The sequence below is a fragment of the Haemaphysalis longicornis genome, unplaced genomic scaffold (genome assembly GCF_048455015.1).
Source record: "Haemaphysalis longicornis isolate Haplotype H1 unplaced genomic scaffold, Haemaphysalis longicornis Haplotype H1 scaffold_1, whole genome shotgun sequence".
Classification (NCBI taxonomy): Eukaryota; Metazoa; Arthropoda; class Arachnida; order Ixodida; family Ixodidae; genus Haemaphysalis; species Haemaphysalis longicornis.
In genome coordinates this window covers 313,243,614-313,266,299 of record NW_027526203.1, presented here as the reverse complement: position 1 = coordinate 313,266,299, position 22,686 = coordinate 313,243,614, and the positions used below count along the sequence as shown (strand labels likewise).

Sequence of the window (22,686 nt, the reverse complement as noted above, 5' to 3'; positions counted from 1 at the left end):
CTGCCAAATTTCCCCACCCACTAGCCTTCCTGCTTTCGCCGGCATGCTTCTACAGCGGATAAGCGGCCGAACTATAGGCGTCCCTCCTGTCGCCGCCGTTTGTCACCGTTGATGCATATACTGTCACATGGAGTGTGCGGCTACTGCATGCGGGCCGAGTAGACGTCAAAGGAATGCGGAATATGTTCGACGACGACGGCATGCCGAAACTGCTGAACAGCGGAAGGAGCGATGTCGAAATTATGGGGTCGACGCGCCGAAGCTACACCTGGGCGCCCAAGTGGAGGGCTCCGGATTAATTTGGACCACGTGGGGATCTTTACGTGCGCCGAAATCCCGACGCCCTCGGTCACGCATCCCTAACGATCCACCGAGGGATTTTTCTTCCATTTTTATTTGTTTCGTGTTTCGCCTGTGTGTTATTTGGTCCCTTCTGTTTGGCATGTAACCAATCTTACGTCAGCAGAGGGGTAGATTTAGTTTCGCCAAATGCGACTGTTCTGGCCGCTTTGAATTTCATTCCGTGCATCCGGCATACCCGGCGTAATGCACAAATATATTTTTCAACAAGCGAGCACGAACTGACTGAGTGGCATCGCACCTTGGCGCTTAAACTTTTTGCTTGTTGTACCCCTCCTTCTTCGTGTACAAGCATGCCGTTTGTCGATAGCGTTTTTCGAATCGAACCCGCAGTCTTGGCCGCCGCATAGACCGCCGTCCACTTGCAGGCATCTTTAATGCTATGAAGCATAGTTGCCTCGGGGGTCAAAGTGCGGCACGTATCGTCAGTGTAATTCTTTAATGAATGAATTCTGATCTAAGTTGTACTACCCCCCCCCCCCACTGTAATGCGCTGTGGGTACTGTGTAAATAAATAAATAAATTACGATGCGCCGTTCTAGGTTTCTTGCCCAAGCGGTCTCCTTGCGAAGGGCGTTGACGTTGAACTCGACGTGTGCTGTACTCGCAGAAACGTCGAGAGGCAGAAGCCCTGATGTTTGCTTTAACTTGGTTATGAACGTCCTGTTGGGCGCAAGGGGAATATGGCGGGCGCTATCCATGGGAAAGAAGGGCAGTGCAGCCTTGATTAGCATTTAAAATAAATAAAGAGTATAATTTGCTTGTTTTTCCGCCTAAATAGACATGATAGAAGCCTAGAGCATCTGTTATATTTGATTTTTTTTTAATTGTAGCTGTGCGTCGTTGCCGCATGCGAAAGCCGCGTTAGCCCCATGGCAGGGCTAGGCTTCAGTTGGGGACAGAGGAAGAACACCTTGTTAGGCGGTGTGGGTGTTGAAAGGTAGGGACCTCTTGTACCCGTCTGGCGAAGATTGGCCAGACGTCATCTTGCAATGCAGCCAGGCGTCGTCACTACCGCCAGAGCACCTCCATCAGAACGCCCGAACTGAAAAACGTCTAGTCATCACTGTTTTAACCACCAACTGCCTGGGACTAAATAACGCACGTGTGCTTCTTACAGAACGTTTTGTGATCAAAGCCATTCATTTGATAACTAGCTAAAAGAGCCAGTGAGAGTCGGTCGTTTACGCGGACAGCGCGAAATTTGCCCTTCACTGCTAAGATCTTTTGTTTCAGATGGTAATTGAAATTTTAGGGTCGAGGCCCCTTATGGGCTCGGGCTGTCGGCGTTTCCTGTCGTCATCGTCGTAATCGTCGTCTCATGTAGTCACCGTACTAAAACACCTGGCCACTCGTTTACGCCTCGCGCTAGAACGTAACGCGCACTAAAAAAAAAAAACGCCGCGGCACTCGTTTACGCCTCGCGCTGAAACGTTTCGTGCTTCAAAGACACAACGCTTGTGCAGCAACGCTGTATACCTCTACCACCAACGGTTTCATCTCCGCTGGCAAAAACGCCAAGGCAAGAATACACCTATAGACTGCATGCATGCGTCGCCCCTCCCCAGGTTTCAAGTTAGTGGAGATGGCCCGGGATTTTTTCGTGGCAGTTTTCTCGTGCTTAGCTACCGCTCTGTGCAACGTTATTACTTTCTTCTTTCTCCAGCGAAGCGCGTGCCTTCTCTAACAGAACTGTTCATATATAAAGGTGTTCCAAAAACGGTGCTAGCCTAACAGGGGTGGTGGGGCACAATCAAAACGTTAGACCTGTCCAATCCCCCTGTGTGGGTGCCTTTCAAGCACTTCAGGGGCATCACCATCATCGGCGCCAGCACCAAACTGCTGGGTCAATGTGCAGATGACCCGTAGTGCAGCCTCGTGGAATTGAATCTGTGACCTCAGTAGAATCTCTGCCGTGAGCGTGTGGATCAATTTTGTAATGTCCCGATCTAAACCATCGGACAACTCACGTCAAAGGATCGGCGATGGAGAAGCAACGTCAACTTGAATATATTTCGCTCTTCTTTTCTTTTTTTCTTAGAAAGTTGTCATTTGTCGTACTCGTTCTTGTGATGCGGTCGAATGGTGCGCCGGGGCGGGTGAGGTCAAAATGGAGGGCAATTAAGATCTGCCTGTTCTTGCGCGCGAGGAGATACGGAAGACGGAGAAGTGCACTCAGTTTTTTTCACCCCGGGAGCTGAATTTCAGTCACCTTTGGTCGCGTACCGCTCAGGGGGCGTGACGTATACCTGCCTGAAGGGAGCGGGAAACGCGCAGAAGACGCATTTCAGCTCTACGCGTTCGCCATAATGGAAGCATGTGTAACAACTATCTCGCACACACCACTAGAGTTCTAGCGCTGTCATTGACAGCATGCATCGCTGGACGTGGTACGCCATGTCCTCTTTTTTCTTTTACTTACATGGCAGTTTAGATATTGTATATTGGATAAACCCTGTCCGCGGTGGCCCTACGCTAAAGTATATTTGTGAGCTAAATAAGCTGTTTTCATTGTGGCCGTAGTACGGGGAATTTCTTTGCGATCACTAGTCCAACGGAACAAAAGGTCGATCATGCCCACCGGCGACAGTGCTGATACGCGATCGTGGACGCCGAATAGCATTCGGAACAGCAGGTTTTGGACGTTTCAAGGCTGAAGGCATTACAAGCTGGGGTATTTGTCAAAATATTGATGTTTCTCTATCCCGAATATCCTCAAGAGGAGCAGAGAGCGCGATGAATATTGCTCACAAAGATGCGCATTTTGCCCATTTTTTAAACTGTCATTATCTAACGTGACCCAGGATTGAAGATCATTGCAACCAGTGCACGAACTGTCGTTCCCAACGCTTGCGCATGGGTGCACACGTCTTCGCCTCCGGAGGCGCGCGCACATCATTCGCGCACATCAAGAGGCGCGCACACATCATTCGCGCATATTAAGTGCAATGCACTTCTTAAGCGACCCTGAACCTGCGTCCACCGGCGATGTCCGCGCACGTGGAGATGGGCGCGCGCAGCCTGGCCGCTGACATGGCACATACCCACGTGGGGGATTGGCCAGGAATCTCCTCGTCTTCCTTGGCAACGGGGGGAGATGGGCGCGCGCTGCCTGGCCGCTGACATGGCACATACCCACGTGGGGGATTGGCCAAGAATCGGGCGTGAGAAGGGCTAATGCACCCGCTTAAAGGAGTACTGACACGAAATTTCAAAGCTGAGATCCGCTCTAGCAATCAAGTACAACGACAACACAAATAGGTGTCTGTGAATAAATGCATCTTTCTTTCTTTGTAGTTGCGTGTGTGTGTGTAATCTCTCTTTCGCGAACATTACCGAACCGCGCAAATTCAACTCGTGCATTCGCACTTTCACATTTTCACATGCGCCGCCTACCTCGGAGCAGGTTGCACTAGTGGTGCAAGGCTTGGAGGAACAGCAGAGCGCCCCTCCGCCCCCCCCCCCCCACTCTCTCTCTCTCTCTCTCTCTCTCTCTCTCTCTCTCTCTCTCTCTCTCTCTCTCTCTCTCTCTCTCTCTCTCTCTCTCTCTCTCTCTCTCGCGTGCGCGCGCGCGCGCCTATTTACAAACATTTGGCTGCACAGCGCCCCACCTGACGTGTGTAGTCACTGCGAGCGCTATTCTATTGAGCTCCTGCTAAAGGAACTCCGTCGTTCGGGCTCTGCCGCTTTGCGGTATACAGTTCTGGCTACTGGCGCTGATGACCTTGGTTCGAGCCCCAGCGGGCCTGCGATTTAATTTTTTTGTAAACTCTAGTTCCACGTGTTGGTTTCGTTAATAATAGTGATTTGGTATGTTTTAGGCCGCTTTAGATTCGGTGCGCAGCCTGTGACCACGTTTAATTTTCTTTCTGCATCGTGCGAAGCCTTCGTCGGAGACCCGGCTGTGGCACCTCACATGAATTTCCGAACTTGCTGCTGAAAGTTGTCCATGACAAGCCCAGATCATTTTTTTCCGGAGCCTTTCACATCTCTCCCAAAGTGGACCGCGCTAGAACCCGCGGCGCCCGGATATCGCGAACTCGGCGTCTGTAGCGCACACTCGGTGTCTGTGCTCTCCACATCAGGCGCGAACGCACGTGAACTGGCGAGAAGAACAGCGCGCGAGAGATCACGCCACAAACGCTGGGCAGATTGTTCTCTAAGTCGAGCGGGCCTTCACCAGGCGCTACTCACGAGGCGCACGCTCACGTGCGCTCGGTATTTTTTCTTGGTGTTTTTCGCGAGCGCCTCACGTGGCGCAAGCCTGGCGGACGCCGGGTGCTCCTCACGAGGCGCACTCTCACGTGAGCTTGGTATTTTTCTTGGTATTTCTGGGTATAAACAGTACAAATGTAACACCAAAGACAAGAAAGAACACAAACGCAAGTGCTGACTTGCAGCTAGTGGAGCGTTTATTGAAACAGACCTCCTGCTTTTCTTCCCCCATTATTTTCTTCAACCCTAGGCTTGTTTTCGTAGCGTCCATTCTGCAGGTTGTTTGTAGACAGTCTTTACCACTTTGATCTTTTCGTCTACCTTGACAACATGTTGTTTGTTGCAACATTACATCACGAGAGCCAAGTTAAATAAGGGCAAAAAAGTTGGTTTTAACAAACATGTTAGTTTGACACCTCACTCTATAATGTCAGCTGCAAAACTCTCGAAAAAACATGTCATATGTTGTCTAAGTGCATTAGTGCTTGTAAATAACGAGTTTGTGGTAAGCAACACATTTATTTCAAATATGAAAATGTCGAAAATGAGGTGCAGACAAAAAAGCCAAATCCATAATTTAACCAGTAAGATTAACAAAACAACAGAGAAGTACCAGGAGAGTGAAAAGAATAGAATTTTTGTCTCTAAATAAGGTTTGTTTATTTGAGGAACACACGGAAATTTCTTTTTGTTCTTGTGTTTATTATTTGGGAACAAAGACAAGGAAGTAATGCATCACAGTTTTTATTCAGAAATTTCTGGTCTGTTGTACGTAGGTCACATGTGCAATGACTTGATGGACTTTGGGCGTTGTTTTATGATATTAAATAGCAGAGCTGCCAAGCAGTTGGTTATGAAAAGTGCGTGTTGTGACAGGGGTGTATCTGGTTCAGTGTGCTTTTCTTTATGAACATTAAGTGCAGTTGAGCATGCGCAGTGACCTTAAAAAAAGTATGATTCTAGTTGCAATTTATATAAACACTCCATGTGTCCATTAATAATACTGCTGGTTTTTCTTGGGCCTGTTGGAGCACTCAGCTGTTTGAAGATGCTCCTAACAGCTGATAGATGAGAACTTTCAGCTGACACAAGTTGTATGCGAATATACGTTTGCTGTTTGCATGAAAAGACCTGGCTGGCATTCCGTTGCAAAACATGAGATGAGCTAAAATTACCTGTTTACTTGTGGACACTAATGCTTACCTCTGCATGTTTACCTCTTGTATGTTTAGCATACCTCTTGTATGCGAGACATACAAGAGGTATGCCTCGTACACTGCTCTAACACAGACTGCCTTCTGGTGATGCTAGTGGTCCACATGCCAAGTGAAAAAAAAGAAAACTGATTTATAACAACTGATGCAGCCTACTCTTGATTTTTCGAAGTCGCCTAATTGGAGTTTTTGGCTAATTAGAAGTGATGTGCTTGTCCCGGCAATTTTACATGCCATTCAGTAAAGGAAATTGCTCGATAATTCATAGCTAAAACTTATTATATAGGTTAATTCGAAGTTATTTGGAATAAAACAACCAAGGTGACCGCCATTCCTCGATAAAATTCAAAATTTTCAAGCGCAACCCAAGCAACCACTGGCCGTCTGTCGGCCGTCCATCGTACCTCCAGTCCGGCTGTAGCGGATGTCCACTGGGCGTCCATTTTAGAGCAGATGGACATACCATGTACATCTATGGGACGCCCGGATTTAACACTTCCGTACGTCCATTCGGATGTACATAATTGGATGTATTTCGGACGTTATCTAAAAATTTACGGAATCGCAAATGTATTAACGAGAAGCATATGTTCCCACATATAAGTTTTCACGAACATGGTAAACTTGATTCACACGTTACGTTAGCGGTTCTCAATTCCTATATAACCTTCTCCAAAGAGATCACCGGTGGAGTCGGTTAGGTGCTTCAAAAAAATTTAGGCTTAATTTCAGTAACACAGAGATGAAACTGAGATGCACAAAATATTTTTAATTGAAAAGCAGAGTAGCTTTTCCGTTTTTGCTTTTGTATTCAATTCACGCCGTTATTTGATGCTTCATGGTAACTTCGTACGTCAATGGGCGGATGTCCGTCGGACATACGAAAATGTATGTCCTTTGTACATCCGTTGCTAGCCACAGTACGCCCACAAGTGTACATACGAACATGGACGTACAGCAAACTTGGCATTAGATGTTCGGCTGTTTTTCGGACGTTCCACGGACGTCCGAGGTTGCTTGGAAACAACAGCACCATCCTCTGTACTGATGGCGGCGCCTTCACAATTGAGACAGCGCACAGTTGATGAAGCGACAGTCCAGTTGAGGTTCATGCCAGTGCACGCATCTTTCTCTTTTGAGGTCCTCAACCTTCTTTGCTGCGCACAGTGCCGTCTGAGCAGTTTGTGCGCTAGGCAGTTCAGGCTTCAATTTTTGCCTTGAGTTTTAACTATCATTGCACCCAGTGTCGTACACTCGACTTGGATATGAAAGTTGAGATTATGAATGAAATCAAGAGGGAGAGACATGTTGCGGTCTAATAACAATGCGGTTCCAGTGCTTTTTGTTTATTTAAAAGTTGAGTTAATATGATGTGTTTTGCGGTTCCCGGGGACTTCGTATTAACGGGAGTCGACTGTATAATGCTTGAATATTTTGGAGGCATGATTCAGTAATTCTTATTCTCTTATTGGATTTGGGAAACGTGCCATGGGAACAGTGAACTATGCAAGTAGCGGTGGCGCGCAGAGTGCAAAAAAGTCTGCTTGTGCACTGTGCTCAATAGCCTGCTAACAGCTTGTGCCTGTACATTTGCAACTGTGCAGGTCCCGGGAGCTGATCAAGCAAGCTATCCAGGACAATGACTTCATGAAGAACCTGGAAACGGTGCAGATAAAAGAGATCACCGACTGCATGTACCCCGTGGAGTATGCTCAGGACAGCCTTATAATCAAGGAGGGCGATGTCGGTTCGGTCGTCTATGTCATGGAAGGTATGGCACCCAGCAGCACAACAACAGTGCTGCATATTCTTACTCTTTATCTGCTCTAATGGCGATTCTTAATCAGAGGAGCTGTCAGAGTTGCATGCACATTTAAATGCAAGCTACAGTGCACTGAGGGGTTAAATTTGCTGACATTTCAGTTTTTCTAGTGTTTGATTTCAAACAGGCTTAAATTTTCACTTAATTATGAAACATGACAGTATAGTGGCACAATACCTTATAAATCCAGCAAGCTGTTACAAGAATGGCCTGTTAAGTAGACTGTGCCAGATCTGGAACAGGCACAATTTTCAGCTTGTGCGTGCACATTGAGCTTCCCTTTAATCAGTCAACTGCCAGTAGTATGCTGACAGTTTGGTGCTGGTGAAAGCATAGTGTGGGCTACATCAGTTGCAATCTAATATATTTTATATGAAGGCCGGGGGGGGGGGGGGGTGAAGAAGGGAAATAAAGCTAAAACTGGCTTTTGGAGAGTGGGAGAACAGCTTAAAGGGACACAGAAGTGAATTTGTCAAGCTCCCGTTTTTGCTTGCACTGCGTAGACTGGCCCAATTAACACACTTTTCATCGTTTATCCGGTTGATAAGTCGGTAATTATTTTACAAAGCGCGAAAGAAGAAAAAATACCATGCGCGGTTTTCGGCGGCCGTACCAACTAAAGGCTGTGACGTTGGGAGGAGACGCACCGTGATTGGACGATGTCCAAGGTTAGCATGCAAACAAGTTTCGGTTTCGTTTCTGTAAAACAACATGCTTGACATCCGACGGCATCGTTGGATGGGCATTCTCGATATCTCAGTAATCGTCGTATACCGCGCTTCTGCCATGTTGTCGGCTGTAAAATGCATAAGATAAGCCTCCCAGGACGGCTTGGAATCGTAGCAATCACTAGCCGAGGCCTACGCAGTGGATGAACGCCCTCCGCGTCCCCGAAGACGCTCAAATGCAATGCGCTTTTCCCCCATATTTGGAGCCTGCCTCACTCATGCCTGTATCGTAAAAAGCGTGTTCGCACCAGGCCAAAGGTCTGTTTCTGGCCTGTGCCCACTGCCCGCAAGCAGTTGGTGCTTATGGCAACAGCACGAGAACTCGCTAGCGCGTCAGTGTCAGCCTGCGCGCGTTCTGTGAACTACAGGTTTTCCCGCTCAATTTAATCCAATCACCATACAAGTTAATCCAAGCGCCAGCCAATTTAATCCAATAAACGCCATCGAATTTAATCCAGGTGCCAGCGAATTTAGTCCAAGTGCCACCCATTTTAATCCAGCTGTCGGAAGGTTGCTCAGGGGTGTTTTGCATGGAATTAGGCGCAGCTTTGCGGGCTTTCATGCGCGGGATGGGATGAAAAAATGGTGTTCCTTGATGCCTTATGTCCAAAATATCATATGCGCGCATCTTAATAGACATTTACTAACACCCGCAGACGAGCAGAGCGGTCTCGTTTGATCCGTTAGTGGCGTGTAGTGATCGTCTGCGAGGCAGTCAGAAGTATCATCTGCTCGCGTATTGTTACCCCAGCAGATTTGCCAGCGTATTTGTACGCGAGCAGACGGCACTTATGTCGCCAGCAGGCGATATTTCTGACGATGTCGCACACAATATTATAATTTGGAAATATTGCTTAACGCTGCAGAGAAGCATTAATGAGTTTTTACCAACAAAATGTCTAAAGCATTGTTACGCGAGGAGCAGACGATACTTCTGACGCGAGTTACACTACGCTGGCAATATGGCCTCGAGGACATACCGTGACGTCACCTACGAGTGACGTCACTTGTTGGACGCCGGGGCGCGTTGTCGTCTGCTACAACACATTTCCGGTGCGTATGCGACAGCGTGTTTTCTTTCTTTTTTTTGTCACCGTCTCGCCTTTCTATATTGATTTGATGCAAATTACCCTAAAGAGTGTTCTACAGACCGAATATTCCAGGCCAGCAGCAGTCAGCGACTCGATCGCTTCTTACCGGCGACACAGCCGCGTTTAGGTAGTTGCTACCATCGCGACCCACAGCTCGTACGCAGCCAGCTAATGCCAAGGACGTTGTAACTGATCGAGACAAGCACGTGCTAAATTCATTATGAAATACTGGTGACGAGACTGTGTGTGCAAGGAAACTCCTTGTAGTAGAGACGAAAACGCTTCGCTCACTTGTGATCTCACCGTGCGTATACTTCTCGCATTGCCTCGTAAATAAATGACTACGTGAGAACAGTTATCGGATTGCTTCGCCGCGCACGTGTAAAAGTGCTACTATGATCTGCAGTTTGGCTTAAGCAGTGCCTATTTACCCTACTATGTTTTTTTATGGTTATACCCGGATTCGATTCGATCACTGCCGTGGCCTGCACTCTGCACGGCTGATATGTTTACATTTCGCGACAACTTGTCCGAAAAGTATGAATAGTATGAGCGCGAGTTTTCGACGCCTTCGAGGAGGTTTGGACATGGCTATATTTAGTTTCAATTAGCACGTCGGCGTGGGAATTTATAATTTCAACGTGGGCTTTGGTCTGTTTACAGTGAGCCTGCCTTTCTGTAGCATCAATTTCGAAACTCACGACATGTTCACAGAAAGCGAGGCTGTGTACGAGGCGAAACACGTCGTTAAGGATTTGGGGTAATGGGGAGTTTTAGAATAGGAGAACCGAGCGTTGGGGGCCCCGAAGAAGTTAGGGGAAAACACACGCACGCGTACGACGATGCGGTATTCTCCAACAGCTCGCCGCCGGCTTCGGATGCACCTAATCGAATGTTGGGAACTTTAGGCTTAGCGTCACGGCAGATATTTCATCGCCGCTATCGTTTGAAGTTGCGAATGACAGTCCCTATTACAACTTTTCACCCCACTGCCGCCCCTTTTCTCGGATGTGTAACTTTGTATGCGTGTTGGTTGCCGTTTCAGCGATCGACGGTCAAGATACCTGCCACGGCCTCGGCCGATTCTTGCGCGCAGGTATCGCCATCCTTCGGCCACTCGTCGCCACACGGGCCGGCGCTGCCGGCACCGACGTCCGCGGCCGGTCGAAGTAGATCGCGGCAGATATTTGAGTATCGCTTTGAAAACCGCAGCTGATGACACTGCCTAAGACAATTTTTCACTACATTAAAATCCACTTTCACCAACGTGGAACTACTTTTCCACGACTAGTGTGTTTTGAAAAAGCGGCGACAAGTACTTGTCGCCGCTTGTTGCTGCCGCGACCTGCGTCGGTTCGAACCGCTCCATCGGCCGTGCGGGCAGGCGCGGCGGGTGTGTGTGTGCTGAGCGTTTCTGCGAGCAGTAAACGCTTCATGGTTTACTGCTTTATACATTCTTACAATCAAGGGAAATCTAGAAACTTAGCTCGGTGATTGTCGTAGTCTACATTGTTGATCGGGGAAACGAGCCGCAGCTTACGCTTCGATCACATGTCACACACCACCACGCTCAAGTTGTTTGCGGTGAATGTACCAGCTGATAGAGTTATAAAGTCCTCATGAGGTCAAACTGCGCTTTACGCACTGAGAATTGAATTCAAACGACGGAAATTAACACGAAAAATTACGCCCACCTCCCCTCGCGGGAACCCTGGTGTGATGCGACGCTGAGGGGGGTTCAAGCGCAAGCGGAGAGCAACCGTCGACCGAAAGGCCGCCGGAGAGCGGCACACCGGTTATATGCGCAGCGCGCCCGAAGGAGATTAGACCGCGGAAGAGAGAGTACTGTACATGCGCCGGCGCCAGTTCATCTGCCGCGGCTATGACGCAACACAATCCACTTTAATCCAATCCAAGTCAAGCCAATACAAGCCAATCGAATCCAATCTAATGCCCCTCGCGAGAGAGTGTTCGCTATCGGAGAGGAGAGGGGGTGAGCGGCGGAGAGCGCAGCTGGCGCGGCGAGGAGAATGGGGGAGGGGTGGACGCCGACAACGCCGGATGGATGCAGGGACAAGGCGAGTGAATGAGATGCGTTCGCATCTAAAAGAAATTCCCCGCATTTCCCCGAGGGGAAGAATGTGAAAGTGCGAATGCACGAGTTGAATTGGCGCGGTTCGGTAATGTTCGCAAAAGAGAGATCACACACACACACACAACTACAAAGAAAGAAAGATGCATTTATTCACAGACACCTATTTGTGTTGTCGTTGTACTTGATTGCTAGAGCGGATCTCAGCTTTGAAATTTCGTGTCAGTAATCCTTTAAGCAGGTGCATTAGCCCTTCTCACGCCCGATTCTTGGCCAATCCCCCACGTGGGTATGTTACATGTCAGCGGCCAGGCAGCGCGCGCCCATCTCCACGTGCGCGGACATCGCTGGTGGACGCAGGTTCAGGGTCGCTTAAGAAGTGCATTGCACTTAATATGTTTAGTCAGCTCTTCCGAAGCGAAGTGTCTCGCGCTGCAAGCCAAGTACGCAGCAAGATAGGAACGGTGATCCTACAAGTGACGTCAAAACGATCACAGCGCCGGCCTCTCCTGTGGTGGGCCTCGTGGCCAATAGGTCTGGTGGCGTAACAATACCGGAGCAGACGATACTTCTAACGAACTCACAGACGATCACCACACGCCACTAACGGATCAAACGAGACCGCTCTGCTCGTCTGCGGATGTTAGTAAATGTCTATTAAGATGCGCGCTTATGATATTTTGGACGTAAGGCATCGAGGAACACCATTTTTTCATCACACCCCGCGCATGAAAGCCCGCAAAGCTGCGCCTAATTACGCGCAAAACACCCCTCAGCAACCTTCCGACAGCTGGATTAAAATGGTTGGCACTTGGATTAAATTCGCTGGCACCTGGATTAAATTCGATGGCATTTGGATTAAATTAGATGACAGTTGGATTAAATTGGCTGGTGCTTAGATTAAATTTTATGGTGATTGGATTAAATTGAGCGGGAAAACCTGTAGTTCGTGGAGCAGTTTACGTTACGGCCCAAAAATGGTGAACTCAGTAAAGAAAACACCGGCCGAAAATGAAAAAGTCTACAAAGAAAAAAAGAATGTACCCTTGGGGATTCGAACTCGTGACTTGCAGAACACTTGCAATAGGGTACCTAGCGCTCCAGACCACTCTGCCACGGGGAGAGCTGTTGGTGTTGAAAATATAAGGTAATGTATGACTAGGTTACACTTTTATTTAGTTTTACCATTTCAAGCAGATTAGGTGACATTTGTTGTATCGCGCCTGTGCAGTAAGCGTCCCCCAAATTTCCGCAATATCTCACGTCTAGCAATTGCATTTCTTAGACGGAAAAGCGTTCGCAGATGTGTGGTCGTGCTGCTGACCGCTGTGCTTGTTCACCCAGTGCAAAAAAGTGCTTCCTGCTCCCTAGTTTTGCGCTGCACGGTAAAAATTTCAGTTGATTTTATTTCCTTAGTACCTATATTGACTTCGCTGACTCTTCTCCCGCCTTCAAGTGGCCTTAGATTTTCCTACTAGCGTACCAGTCAGCGAAGCGTCGCATGTGCACTTGTGCAGCGCTTGTGTGGAGTGACCAGGACTCGGAGCTTGATACAGTGTACAAACTAACAAAGTAAAGAAAGGCACATTCTTTCATTCACAAACGTGTTGTGGCTTAGTTTCAACTGAGCGAACGAATTGCGACTACTTGTCGGCGGCCGGCAGACTAAACGCTGGGCCGACTGACTCTGTCGGAAGGTCGGCGAGCCGTGCAGTAGCGCAGCCAATTGCCAAGTCACCTCCTCCTGACGTCACACGAAAACGCCACAGAAAATGGGCGCAGGTGCAGAGAGGAGGGCAGCATTTTCGAATGGATTTTCTACTAAATAAATTCGCGTAAACCCGCTCAGAGTAGTCGAAACATGGCCTAGGGACACGGGACTACAATTTGCGCTAGTAATCCCGCAATGTTTACAAATCACTTCAGTGTCCCTTTAAGAACACTTTCTCACACCAAAATGAAAAAAAAAAAAAAAAGACTTTGATTGCACATTACACAAGAGTCATATTTTATCTACCATCACTATTTCACCTCCCCTGTCAGAGAGCACTTACCAATATAAAGATAGTCACATCCGTATACTTTAATCACTGCAGCCAAAAAGTGCAGAATGTGGTGGTGCCATCCAGGGCACGTGCAAAAACTGTAGTGCATTGACTAAACATTTTATTATTCGATACACTCTCGTTGAAGTCCTCTGATATTACCATGTATTAGATTCCTGCAACTGACTGCTTTATGGCGTGCTTTGAAAATCTTGATTTTCTTGAAATAGCCTTAGAGGCCACGTACTGAACTACAAAGAAATCTGGTAAAGTATATGTGGAATGCTTTATGTTTAGTGTCACAAATAAGGGGTCAAAATGGCCAGGCCACCAGATGCATCAGTCGCAGATCCGTGGTCCTGACATGGCTGCCCACTATAACAATGGAATTCCACCAAGAATCTAGCTGTGTTGGGGGCTTGCTATGGTTCGCGTTGTCATGCCAAACTTTTATTCATTGTTCTGGCAACCATAGAAGCCACATACCCTAGCAATAAAGAACCCCATTGGAGTACATATGAAATGCTTTGCATTTAATCATGACTGGCAACATGAGATAAACATACGAGGTCTGAGTTTACTCAGAAGAAAAAAAGCTTCAGAGGAGGCTGGAGCTGTGCCCATAAACCCATCAATGCGCACCCTGTCTGTGATTGAAAGGCTATGCTTGGTGCTCTTCTGCAGAGGGCAAAGTGGAGGTCACAAAGGAGAGCAAGTTTCTCTGCACTCTCGGCCCTGGCAAGGTCTTTGGCGAGCTGGCCATCCTTTACAACTGCACCAGGACAGCCACGGTCAAAGGTATGGTCTGTCGAATTTTGTGAAAACCTGTGACAAATTCAAGAAGCATCTTCTTTTGGCCAAGAAGCAGCTTGAAAAGTAAAAAAAATTTGGGCTGTGGTGGGGACAATTCTGGTACCTTTAGCTGGGGTGCACCAGTACAACTTCTGTTGCACTTAAAACCACGGTGTATTTTAGCAGCTGCCAACAAATGTCAACTCTCAATCAATGTCAAAGCTATTAACTACACTGGTGCATGGCAGCCAAAGGCACCAATTGTTGACAAGAACTTAATCTGTAGCAGGTATAAGCAGTACTCGAGCAATTGAATTGCGAAGCTGCTGGCCATCCTGCGCAGCTGCACCAGCTGGATAGCTTAGTGTCAGAGGTGCGCAGTGTCACTTTTCCAGGCAACTTAATTGTAATTAAACTGGGGAACTTTTTTTCTATTTTACAAGAATCAGCTTGAACAGGCTTATTTGTTTATGCTTCAGCAAATATAAAAAAACTGAGTTGCATTTGTTTGCAGACTTTCTTTTTTTTCCTAGGCGTATATAGAAGAAGAGAAAACATAATTGGAATTACTGGATACAATTGTTGTTCTCAGGCTTTGCATAGCACACTCATTCACCTATATAACAAAATCAAGTCCTAAGTTCATATGGCTTCATTCACAAGATCACAATTAAAAAAATGCATTGCCATCTACAAATAATAGGTCAGCTGTGTGCCATGTTTATAAAGTTAAAAAAAAGTACACAGAACTGTAAGATGCTTAAGCTAACACATAAGCTAACAATGCATCCAGACAATAAACATACAGAAAGATATGTAAGCAACTAAAAGTCATATGCAATATACAGGTTCTTGGAACAATATTATGAGAAATCGCTTACTTCATTGTGCAGAAATTTTGCATTTTTTATGGGCTGTTTTTTAAAATATTATAGCAAATAGTAGTGCCCTGTCTTTCTTTATTTTCTTTTTCTTTTTTGCATGTGAATAGAAAACCTGTGTTCACCTATGGTGCAGACTATGTCTTTTTGGTTTCTTTTGCATGTATCTGCAAAGGGGAAAAAATCAGTCTTGCTACGAGATGAACAATGGTAGTTTGGAACAAACATAGCATGCATATGCTGAGTAAGTTTAAAGGCGTACACAAAAGTTACAGATGAAGACAGAGTGCTATTTAGCAGAAAGCACCTCCTTTGGATAATTGTTTGCAGGCTTTTTAGCAACCTGCTAAAAATCAGTCATTTACTTTCCAGATTAAAGCAACTTGATATAGACTGTGTTAATTTACACCTCTTCTTGCAGCTGTCAGTGACTGCAAGCTCTGGGCCATCGAGAGGCAGTGCTTCCAGACCATCATGATGAGGACTGGCCTGGTTAGGCAGTCTGAATACACAGAATTCCTCAAAAGGTGAGTGTTGTGACACACGTTCGGCATTTGGTTCCCCTCAACTGTGTCGTGATCACCAGCTGCTTGTGTGCTTTCCTCTGAAGCAGTAATGACTCATCAGGCAGATATATTCATGTCTCTGGAGATGGCATAAGTGGAAAAACTCTTTTCATGTATTTTTCAAGAAACGTCAGAAAAAATTCAAGTTGAGTAATCTTTCAACGTGATGATGGTGATAATCAGGTTTTAGGTGCAAGGCTAATGAGAACAAAGTGTGCCGAATTATGATCTATCAACTTGACATGCTACCTTTAACAGCACTGTAATGAATGAAACTGTCGTTTTCCACATTTTGATTGCCTGTACGCTCGATTCTTTCAGCACCCTATTTGAGAAGTACAGGGTGTTACATAGATAAATGGAACAATTTTCCAAAGGGAACCGCTGCTCTGTTTGCGCTCAAACTTCGCACGAACGTCACGTTTTGTGGTCTCTTTCATTTGACACCGGGGACAACAACGGTACTTACCTGTTTATTCTGAAAATAAATAAAAACGATTTTCGCTTTTGGGAAAGTGGCTGCCAATTTGGACGTGCATGCTGACCTTTGAACGACAACGCCACCTGGGATATGCAAAACGCAACGTGCGATGGCGATTCACAGTAGGAAGGAGCCAAATGAGGTAGCAAACTATCAGAAAACCTCTTTTGTTGATAGTTTATGATGGACACAAATAGTTACATAAGAGCTGATACAAATGATAGTAAAGTATTCTCGTTGGTCATCGCTGTCAATACCAGTCATCTGGTTTCAGATCGTCCATCGTCTGCTATGCCAGGTTACCCTGCTTTCCGAAATAACGCTCATGATTCCTTGTTCACGTTTGTTTCTTTGTTTTCATTTTACTTTTATTATTCTGTGTGTGCGTGTCTGTTCTTGTGACACGGCATCATGAGATCATTCACTACAGGTGAGCAGGCTGCCTTTTCGTCTGCTGCGACTGATCTGACCCATTGGACCACAGATATCCGCAGGACGTCCGTTTTACAGCCGAACGTCCAAGTCCCGCGCTCGACGTCTGGTGGACGTACTTCGGATGCATTTTTCTGGGAAACGTGAACGTCCGTTCAATTTGGTCCGGCGGACGTCCGAGCTACGCTTGTGCATGGGCGTTTACTATGGTCCCATCAATAACGTCCGCTGGACGCCCATCGTACGTCTGTATGGTTGAAGCAATATTCCTTGATCTTGTTTGTAACTTATCGTAATTAGCATCGCGTTAATTATGTTATCTATATTCTTGCTGCCTGCAGCGGGAGGCAAACAAATCGTAAGCTCAGAAACAATTGCAATAGCTGTAACCCTCGTGCCTTTCTGGCTCGCGCACAAGTAACTCGTTGCGGGCTGAACGAATTCAAAAAAAGAACGACAGCAGATCTCGTAAAGTTTTATAAAAACAGTTGGGTTGATATACAATGTTGTATTGTTTGATTTGCTGCTAATTAGGCTAAAAAGTATTTTTTTTTTTGTACGACTAAGGTTTTTTTTTTCTTTTTTGCGATGCAAAGCCAACACTTGTCAAGACACGTCGAGCCGTACAGCCATAGCCATTCGCTTTTGTGTGCGACAATCCATCGTGTGCGAGTTGCGAAGCGCCAACGAACTTCGATTATCTTAGAGAAAGAAACACTGCTGCTTTCTTCTAGACATCTTTTTGCGTCCTCAACGAAAGGTAAGACATTTTTATAAGTGCCGGTGAGTGGGGAGAGGGCGAGGAAATCGTCTTTAGCTTTCCGTGTACTGCAAACGCCGTACCAGCCGTACGTTGTGCCGAAGTTAGGCATGACTGGATTAAAGCGTTTTGAATGACAGTGTAAAAACACGCTCAGGGAATCACCTTTTCTTCGCAAACATAGGCGCTTAAAGCTATCAGCAGTACGTGCACGTACTCTCGTTGAAAGAAAGTCGTTGAGCATGCCCGCGTTCGCATTCAGCCCGGCGCTACCTACGACGGGGTGTGCGCAGTGGCTACTTTTACGTTCACTGAGGTTTACGTAAAGGGTTGTAACAATTTTTACTGTGTGAGCTCGTTGCGCAGATGCGTTATGCATTGGCCTTGAGGTGAAATGTAGGCACGTGTCACGAAACGTGTAGGAAGCCGTACGGTGAGTTTTAGGTATGGGGGTGATTTCACGACCCCAGAGGGGACGCGGCCGTAGTGTTTACGCCGAGGTGCTCTTTAGTGTGGCTCATGCTGGCGAACGCGGTGAAGTAAACGCATTTTGCTGACGCGAGCATGGAGCGTGTACTAATATATTTGCCGTACTTGCGCATGTACTTGCGCATGCACGTATCAATACCCGCCGCGGTGTCTCAGTGGCTAAGCCGTAGCGCTGCCGCGCTCAAGGACAAGGGGGTTCAATTTTCGGCCGCGGCGGCCGCTTTTCTGATGGAGGCGAAAAGAGAAAACGCCCGTATGTACGACATTTAGCCGCACGTTAAAGATAACCAGGTGGTCAAAATTCATCCGGCGCCTTCCACTACGGCGCGCACACCTCATATTGATAGACGCCGTCCAAGCGCGTAGGTGAAAAGCATGCATCGTATCGAAACGCACCTCACTGACTCTGCGAAGCTTGGAGTTGGGCTACTTGGTGATTAAAAATATTGAAATATGAGGGGTGGGGGGAGGGGAGAATTTAGCCTGGCCAATCAGGGTTTCGGTGCGCAAAGTTACGTCCCTCCGCAGCTGCCAGTTACCGTGTGAATGTATTGTGTATAAAGGCCCATTCACACTTGCGACAGGAGCAACAAAAGTGGTGCTGATTTCTTTTCTTGTTGCTGTGACGAAAATTGCTCGAATCCGCATTAGCCGTAGATTAGCACCAACCAAAATAGTTCAAAAGCAGGCTAAAATTCTTTTTGTGTGTTGCAGGCTAAAGCAGGCTAAAATTCTTTTTGCAGGTGCTGACTGAAGAGTTGGGGAAAGTTTGAGCCGAGATGTTCCTGGCATGAAGCGTGATGGGCACATGAAAGGTTGTACTTACATTGGATGTTATAAAGCATTAAATAAAACAAATTTCAAGCTTTGCGACATTGTCTCATCTGTTTTGCATGCCATATTTTGCAACATGTAATCTATTTCTTTCAGTATATTTGTTTTCAGCAGCCTGCTTAACTGTTCAATACTTCACTTTTTCAAGCTAACTTGTTGTTCTTTAGCGTGCATTGCTGGAAGTTCTGTCTTTAGCAGTTTAATGGAAATATCCCAAACATACTCGGCATAGATTCATAAAGCTTAATAGTGTAGGTTTCAGTTTTCTAGTAAACTTGAGAACCTGTACTTCCTGCAAATTTCAGTGCTTTATTTATAACATGCCTTGAAGTACTACTCCAGCTTTAAGAATACTAAATTCAAAAGCCCCTTCTGTAGCTTGTTTTGGCAAAACCCTAATTATAAATGCTTGTACCACACAATATGTGGACTCACAACTCCACACCCTATTCATATTTTTCTTGGCAAGAGTGGGAGCAGGGATGCTTGCAGTAGCATAATAGCGTGGAAAGTTGTGAGCTTATTGTCGTAACCGCTTTTCAATACAGAACCATGTGTACACTGCGGGCTGTCATGTTGAAGCATCCTGTTCACCTAGGTGGTAACTGCCTACTACAACTTATTCATATTTATATATGTTGACACAACAGCCCGCAGTGTATGCATAGTCCTTATTGAAAAGTCATGACAATAAGCTTGCAACATTCCACTGTGTTATGCTTCTGTAACATCACTGTTCGCATTCTTGGCAAGAGAAATATGAATAGGTTGTGGAGTTGTCTGACTACAGAGTGCATGGGGCAAGCATTTATAATTAGGGCTGTGCCAAAACAAGCTACAGAAGAGGCTTTTGTATCAAGTATTCGTAAAGCTGGAGTGGTGATTCAAGGCATGTTATCAATAAGGCACTGAGGCTTACAGCAAGTACAGGTTCTCCCTGATTCGAAAAATTTGGGACCAGAAACGGACGTCTGGTGGACATCCAATATCCGCATTTTGTTATCCCCTGGACGTCCCCTGTACATTTCGGTTTGGAAATGTCCGATTTTGAACATCCGCCGGATGTCGGAAAATCCGGCTGGGACGTCTGTCGGACGTTCGTAGGATGAGCAATTCCTTTGCATCGGACCATCCCACGGACGTCTGTAAAACGTCCGCTGGCTTTCTGCGGATGTCTGACGGACGTCCAAATGTCCGACACTGGATGTCCAACGGATGTTCGATGGACGTCTGTGGTCCACTGGGGATGATGCCATGTCACAAGAACAGACACGCACACACAGAATAATAAAAGTAAAATGAAAACAAAGAAACAAACGTGGACAAAGAATCGTGAGCCTTATTTCGGAAAGCAGGGTAACCTGGCATAGCAGACGATGGACGATCTGAAACCAGATGACTGGTATTGACAGCAATGAACCACGAGAATACTTTACTATGATTTGTATCAGCTCTTATGCAACTATTTGTGTCCATCATAAACTATCGACAAAAGAGGTTTTCTGATAGTTTGCTACCTCATTTGGCTCCTTCCTACTGTGAATCGCCATCACACGTTGCGTTTTGCATATCCCAGGTGGCGTTGTCGTTCAAAGGTCAGCATGCACGTCCAAATTGGCTGCCATTTTCCCAAAAGCGAAAATCGTATTTATTTATTTTCAGAATAAACAGGTAAGTGCCGTTGTTGTCCCCGGTGTCAAATGAAAGAGACCACAAAACGTGACGTTCGTGTGAAGTTTGAGCGCAAACAGAGCAGCGGTTTACTGAGAAAAAATTTTAAGGTATTCCATTTATCAATGTAACACACTGTATAACCCAACAGTGACTTGTACTGTTCTAAAATGCATACATGCTTCTACACTGTAGTTGTGTCTTAACATTAAAATACAGGACACATGCTAGAGGTCAGGCTTGAAAAAGAAAAAAAGGAATGACAATTAGACTCAGCATGGCATTGCCAGATTCAGTGGAGTGCAGACAAACGGTGGGAACTCCCCAAAGAAGTGGGAATGCAGGCTGACAAGCGCTCGGCTCGAGGATCAGGTAAACCTGATCTGCATGGGCTAGGGCAGCAGCTATAGCCTGCAGCTTTCCGTACTAGGAAGAGGCTACCCACCTTTCTTTTTTCGTACTTTTTTTCTGGCTCCAATAAACATTATTTAACAACAACAACAACACAGAAGATGAACTATGTGACCAAGCATTTATTTTTGCACTTCACTGTAGCTAGTGGGTGTGCTGCAGAATTAATACCATGATTGCAGTGATTCAGTGGTGATGCTTCACTGCCTGGTGTTCGCTTTCACAAGCTTGCTTGAAAATAAGATAATGCACGCTGTTTACATAGAGAGAACTTTTTATGGCTATGAAAGCAGTTTCCACTCGTTCGTGTTGCCCGAAGTTCCCGTGATACGATTAGGTTCATAAGAGCAGCAATTGTCAGATAGAGCATGAGCATTCGATCCAGCGCCTCATCTTTGCATATACATGTGAATTACTCTCAAACTCAGTGAACTCGTGAAGTGATGATCACAGTCATAATCATAAGACAGTACTCCTGTCATAAATGTCATATATACCCTGTATGACTTCAGTCATAACATAGCACAGTGAAGTCATATAACACAGTCATGTAATAACACAGCCATAATTGTAACCCAGTATACTTATAGCATAAATGTCATGTATACCCCGTATGACCATATACCTATGGAGTGCATCATGCCACGCCTTGCAGACAGCTGGACAGATTTTGGCTGGGATGTAGCCTAAGAATGCTTACGCATTAAAAGCGTGCCTTAGTTACAGTGCCCTGATGCCTTTGCATGCAACTTGTGGGCAGCTGCATTATAGTTGCTGTATAATCCAAGTGGTGGATTTGTGTGCCACTCTATCAGGTTCATATCAAGTGAGGTCTGTACTGCAGTTTTGGGGTTCCATGGCTGCATGCATTTCATTAACATGTGTGTATTTACATTGCACTCTGAAAGCTCTCCATGCTGCTTTTTTTTTAGTGTGCCCACCTTTAGGAAGCTTCCGGAGGAAACTCTTGTCAAAATCTCCGACGTCCTGGAAGAGGTGGGTGATGATGTGTGCCAACCTTGTTAGAAATTTTTGACCACAGCTAGATTATTCCGAAACTATAGTCTTTTTCCCCCCAATGCCATGAATTTCGCAGTCTGGGCCTGACATTTTATGAGATTCCCTTTAGCCATGCATTATTTTGAACACTGCAAATAAACCACCATTAAAAAAATAGCTAAAACAGTTGTTCTGAAGTAGCATTAGACTGCATAAAACGAGACAATGCAATTAATTTTCTTGATTGTATGAGCTGCCATGAACAAGGCTATATGTACTATACATATAAATTAGTTCTTGTACGAAAGGGCACGATGCTTGCTTGTTACTGGGGCTTTGCTATCTTTGTGAAATTTAGTTTTTGCAGGAAATTAAAATTGGGTTTCATCCTAACGAGTATGATTACCTAAACATTTTTCGGGTGGGGGGGGCTGAGTGTTAGGCAGGACTATCTAGTTTAATGCTCTAATCTCTTTCTGCTGTGTGTCGTAACTATGTTTCCAGTTTGTTTCTTTTTTCAATTAAAAGTTGTGTAGAAGGTAGCTCAGTTATAGTGTGTGCAGAATTTCATGTTTTTAAAGTTGTGGCTCAACTGGAAAAGGTCAGTGTTGAGGTGCAGTACTGCACTGCTGGCCAACATGCAGTACTGTAGCATAAACACTGTGACCTGAATGACTGTATCACACTTTAATTTTGCTAATTGGCTATTCTTAGGGCTTCCACAGCACTTAACACAGTCAAATGTGTGTGTTCATACACTCTAGACATCTAAAAAAATAATAAGATTGCCCTAGTGAAAAGAA

General features: G+C 45.9%; 1 protein-coding gene across 3 annotated transcripts in view; it reads left to right on the top strand.

Moving 5' to 3' along the window:
- The window catches only part of For (cGMP-dependent protein kinase for), a 173,406-nt gene that overhangs the window by 112,796 nt on the left and 37,924 nt on the right, over positions 1-22,686 (top strand). For all 3 annotated transcript variants that reach the window (XR_013318461.1, XM_077682064.1, XM_077682053.1), the window contains exons 2-5: positions 7,394-7,560; positions 14,252-14,365; positions 15,662-15,767; positions 21,817-21,880. Coding sequence is in view for 2 of the 3 variants with exons in the window: in XM_077682064.1 (XP_077538190.1) it covers positions 7,394-7,560; positions 14,252-14,365; positions 15,662-15,767; positions 21,817-21,880 (451 nt within the window). In the remaining variant the exon portion in view is untranslated. The remainder of the gene's footprint in view (positions 1-7,393; positions 7,561-14,251; positions 14,366-15,661; positions 15,768-21,816; positions 21,881-22,686) is intronic.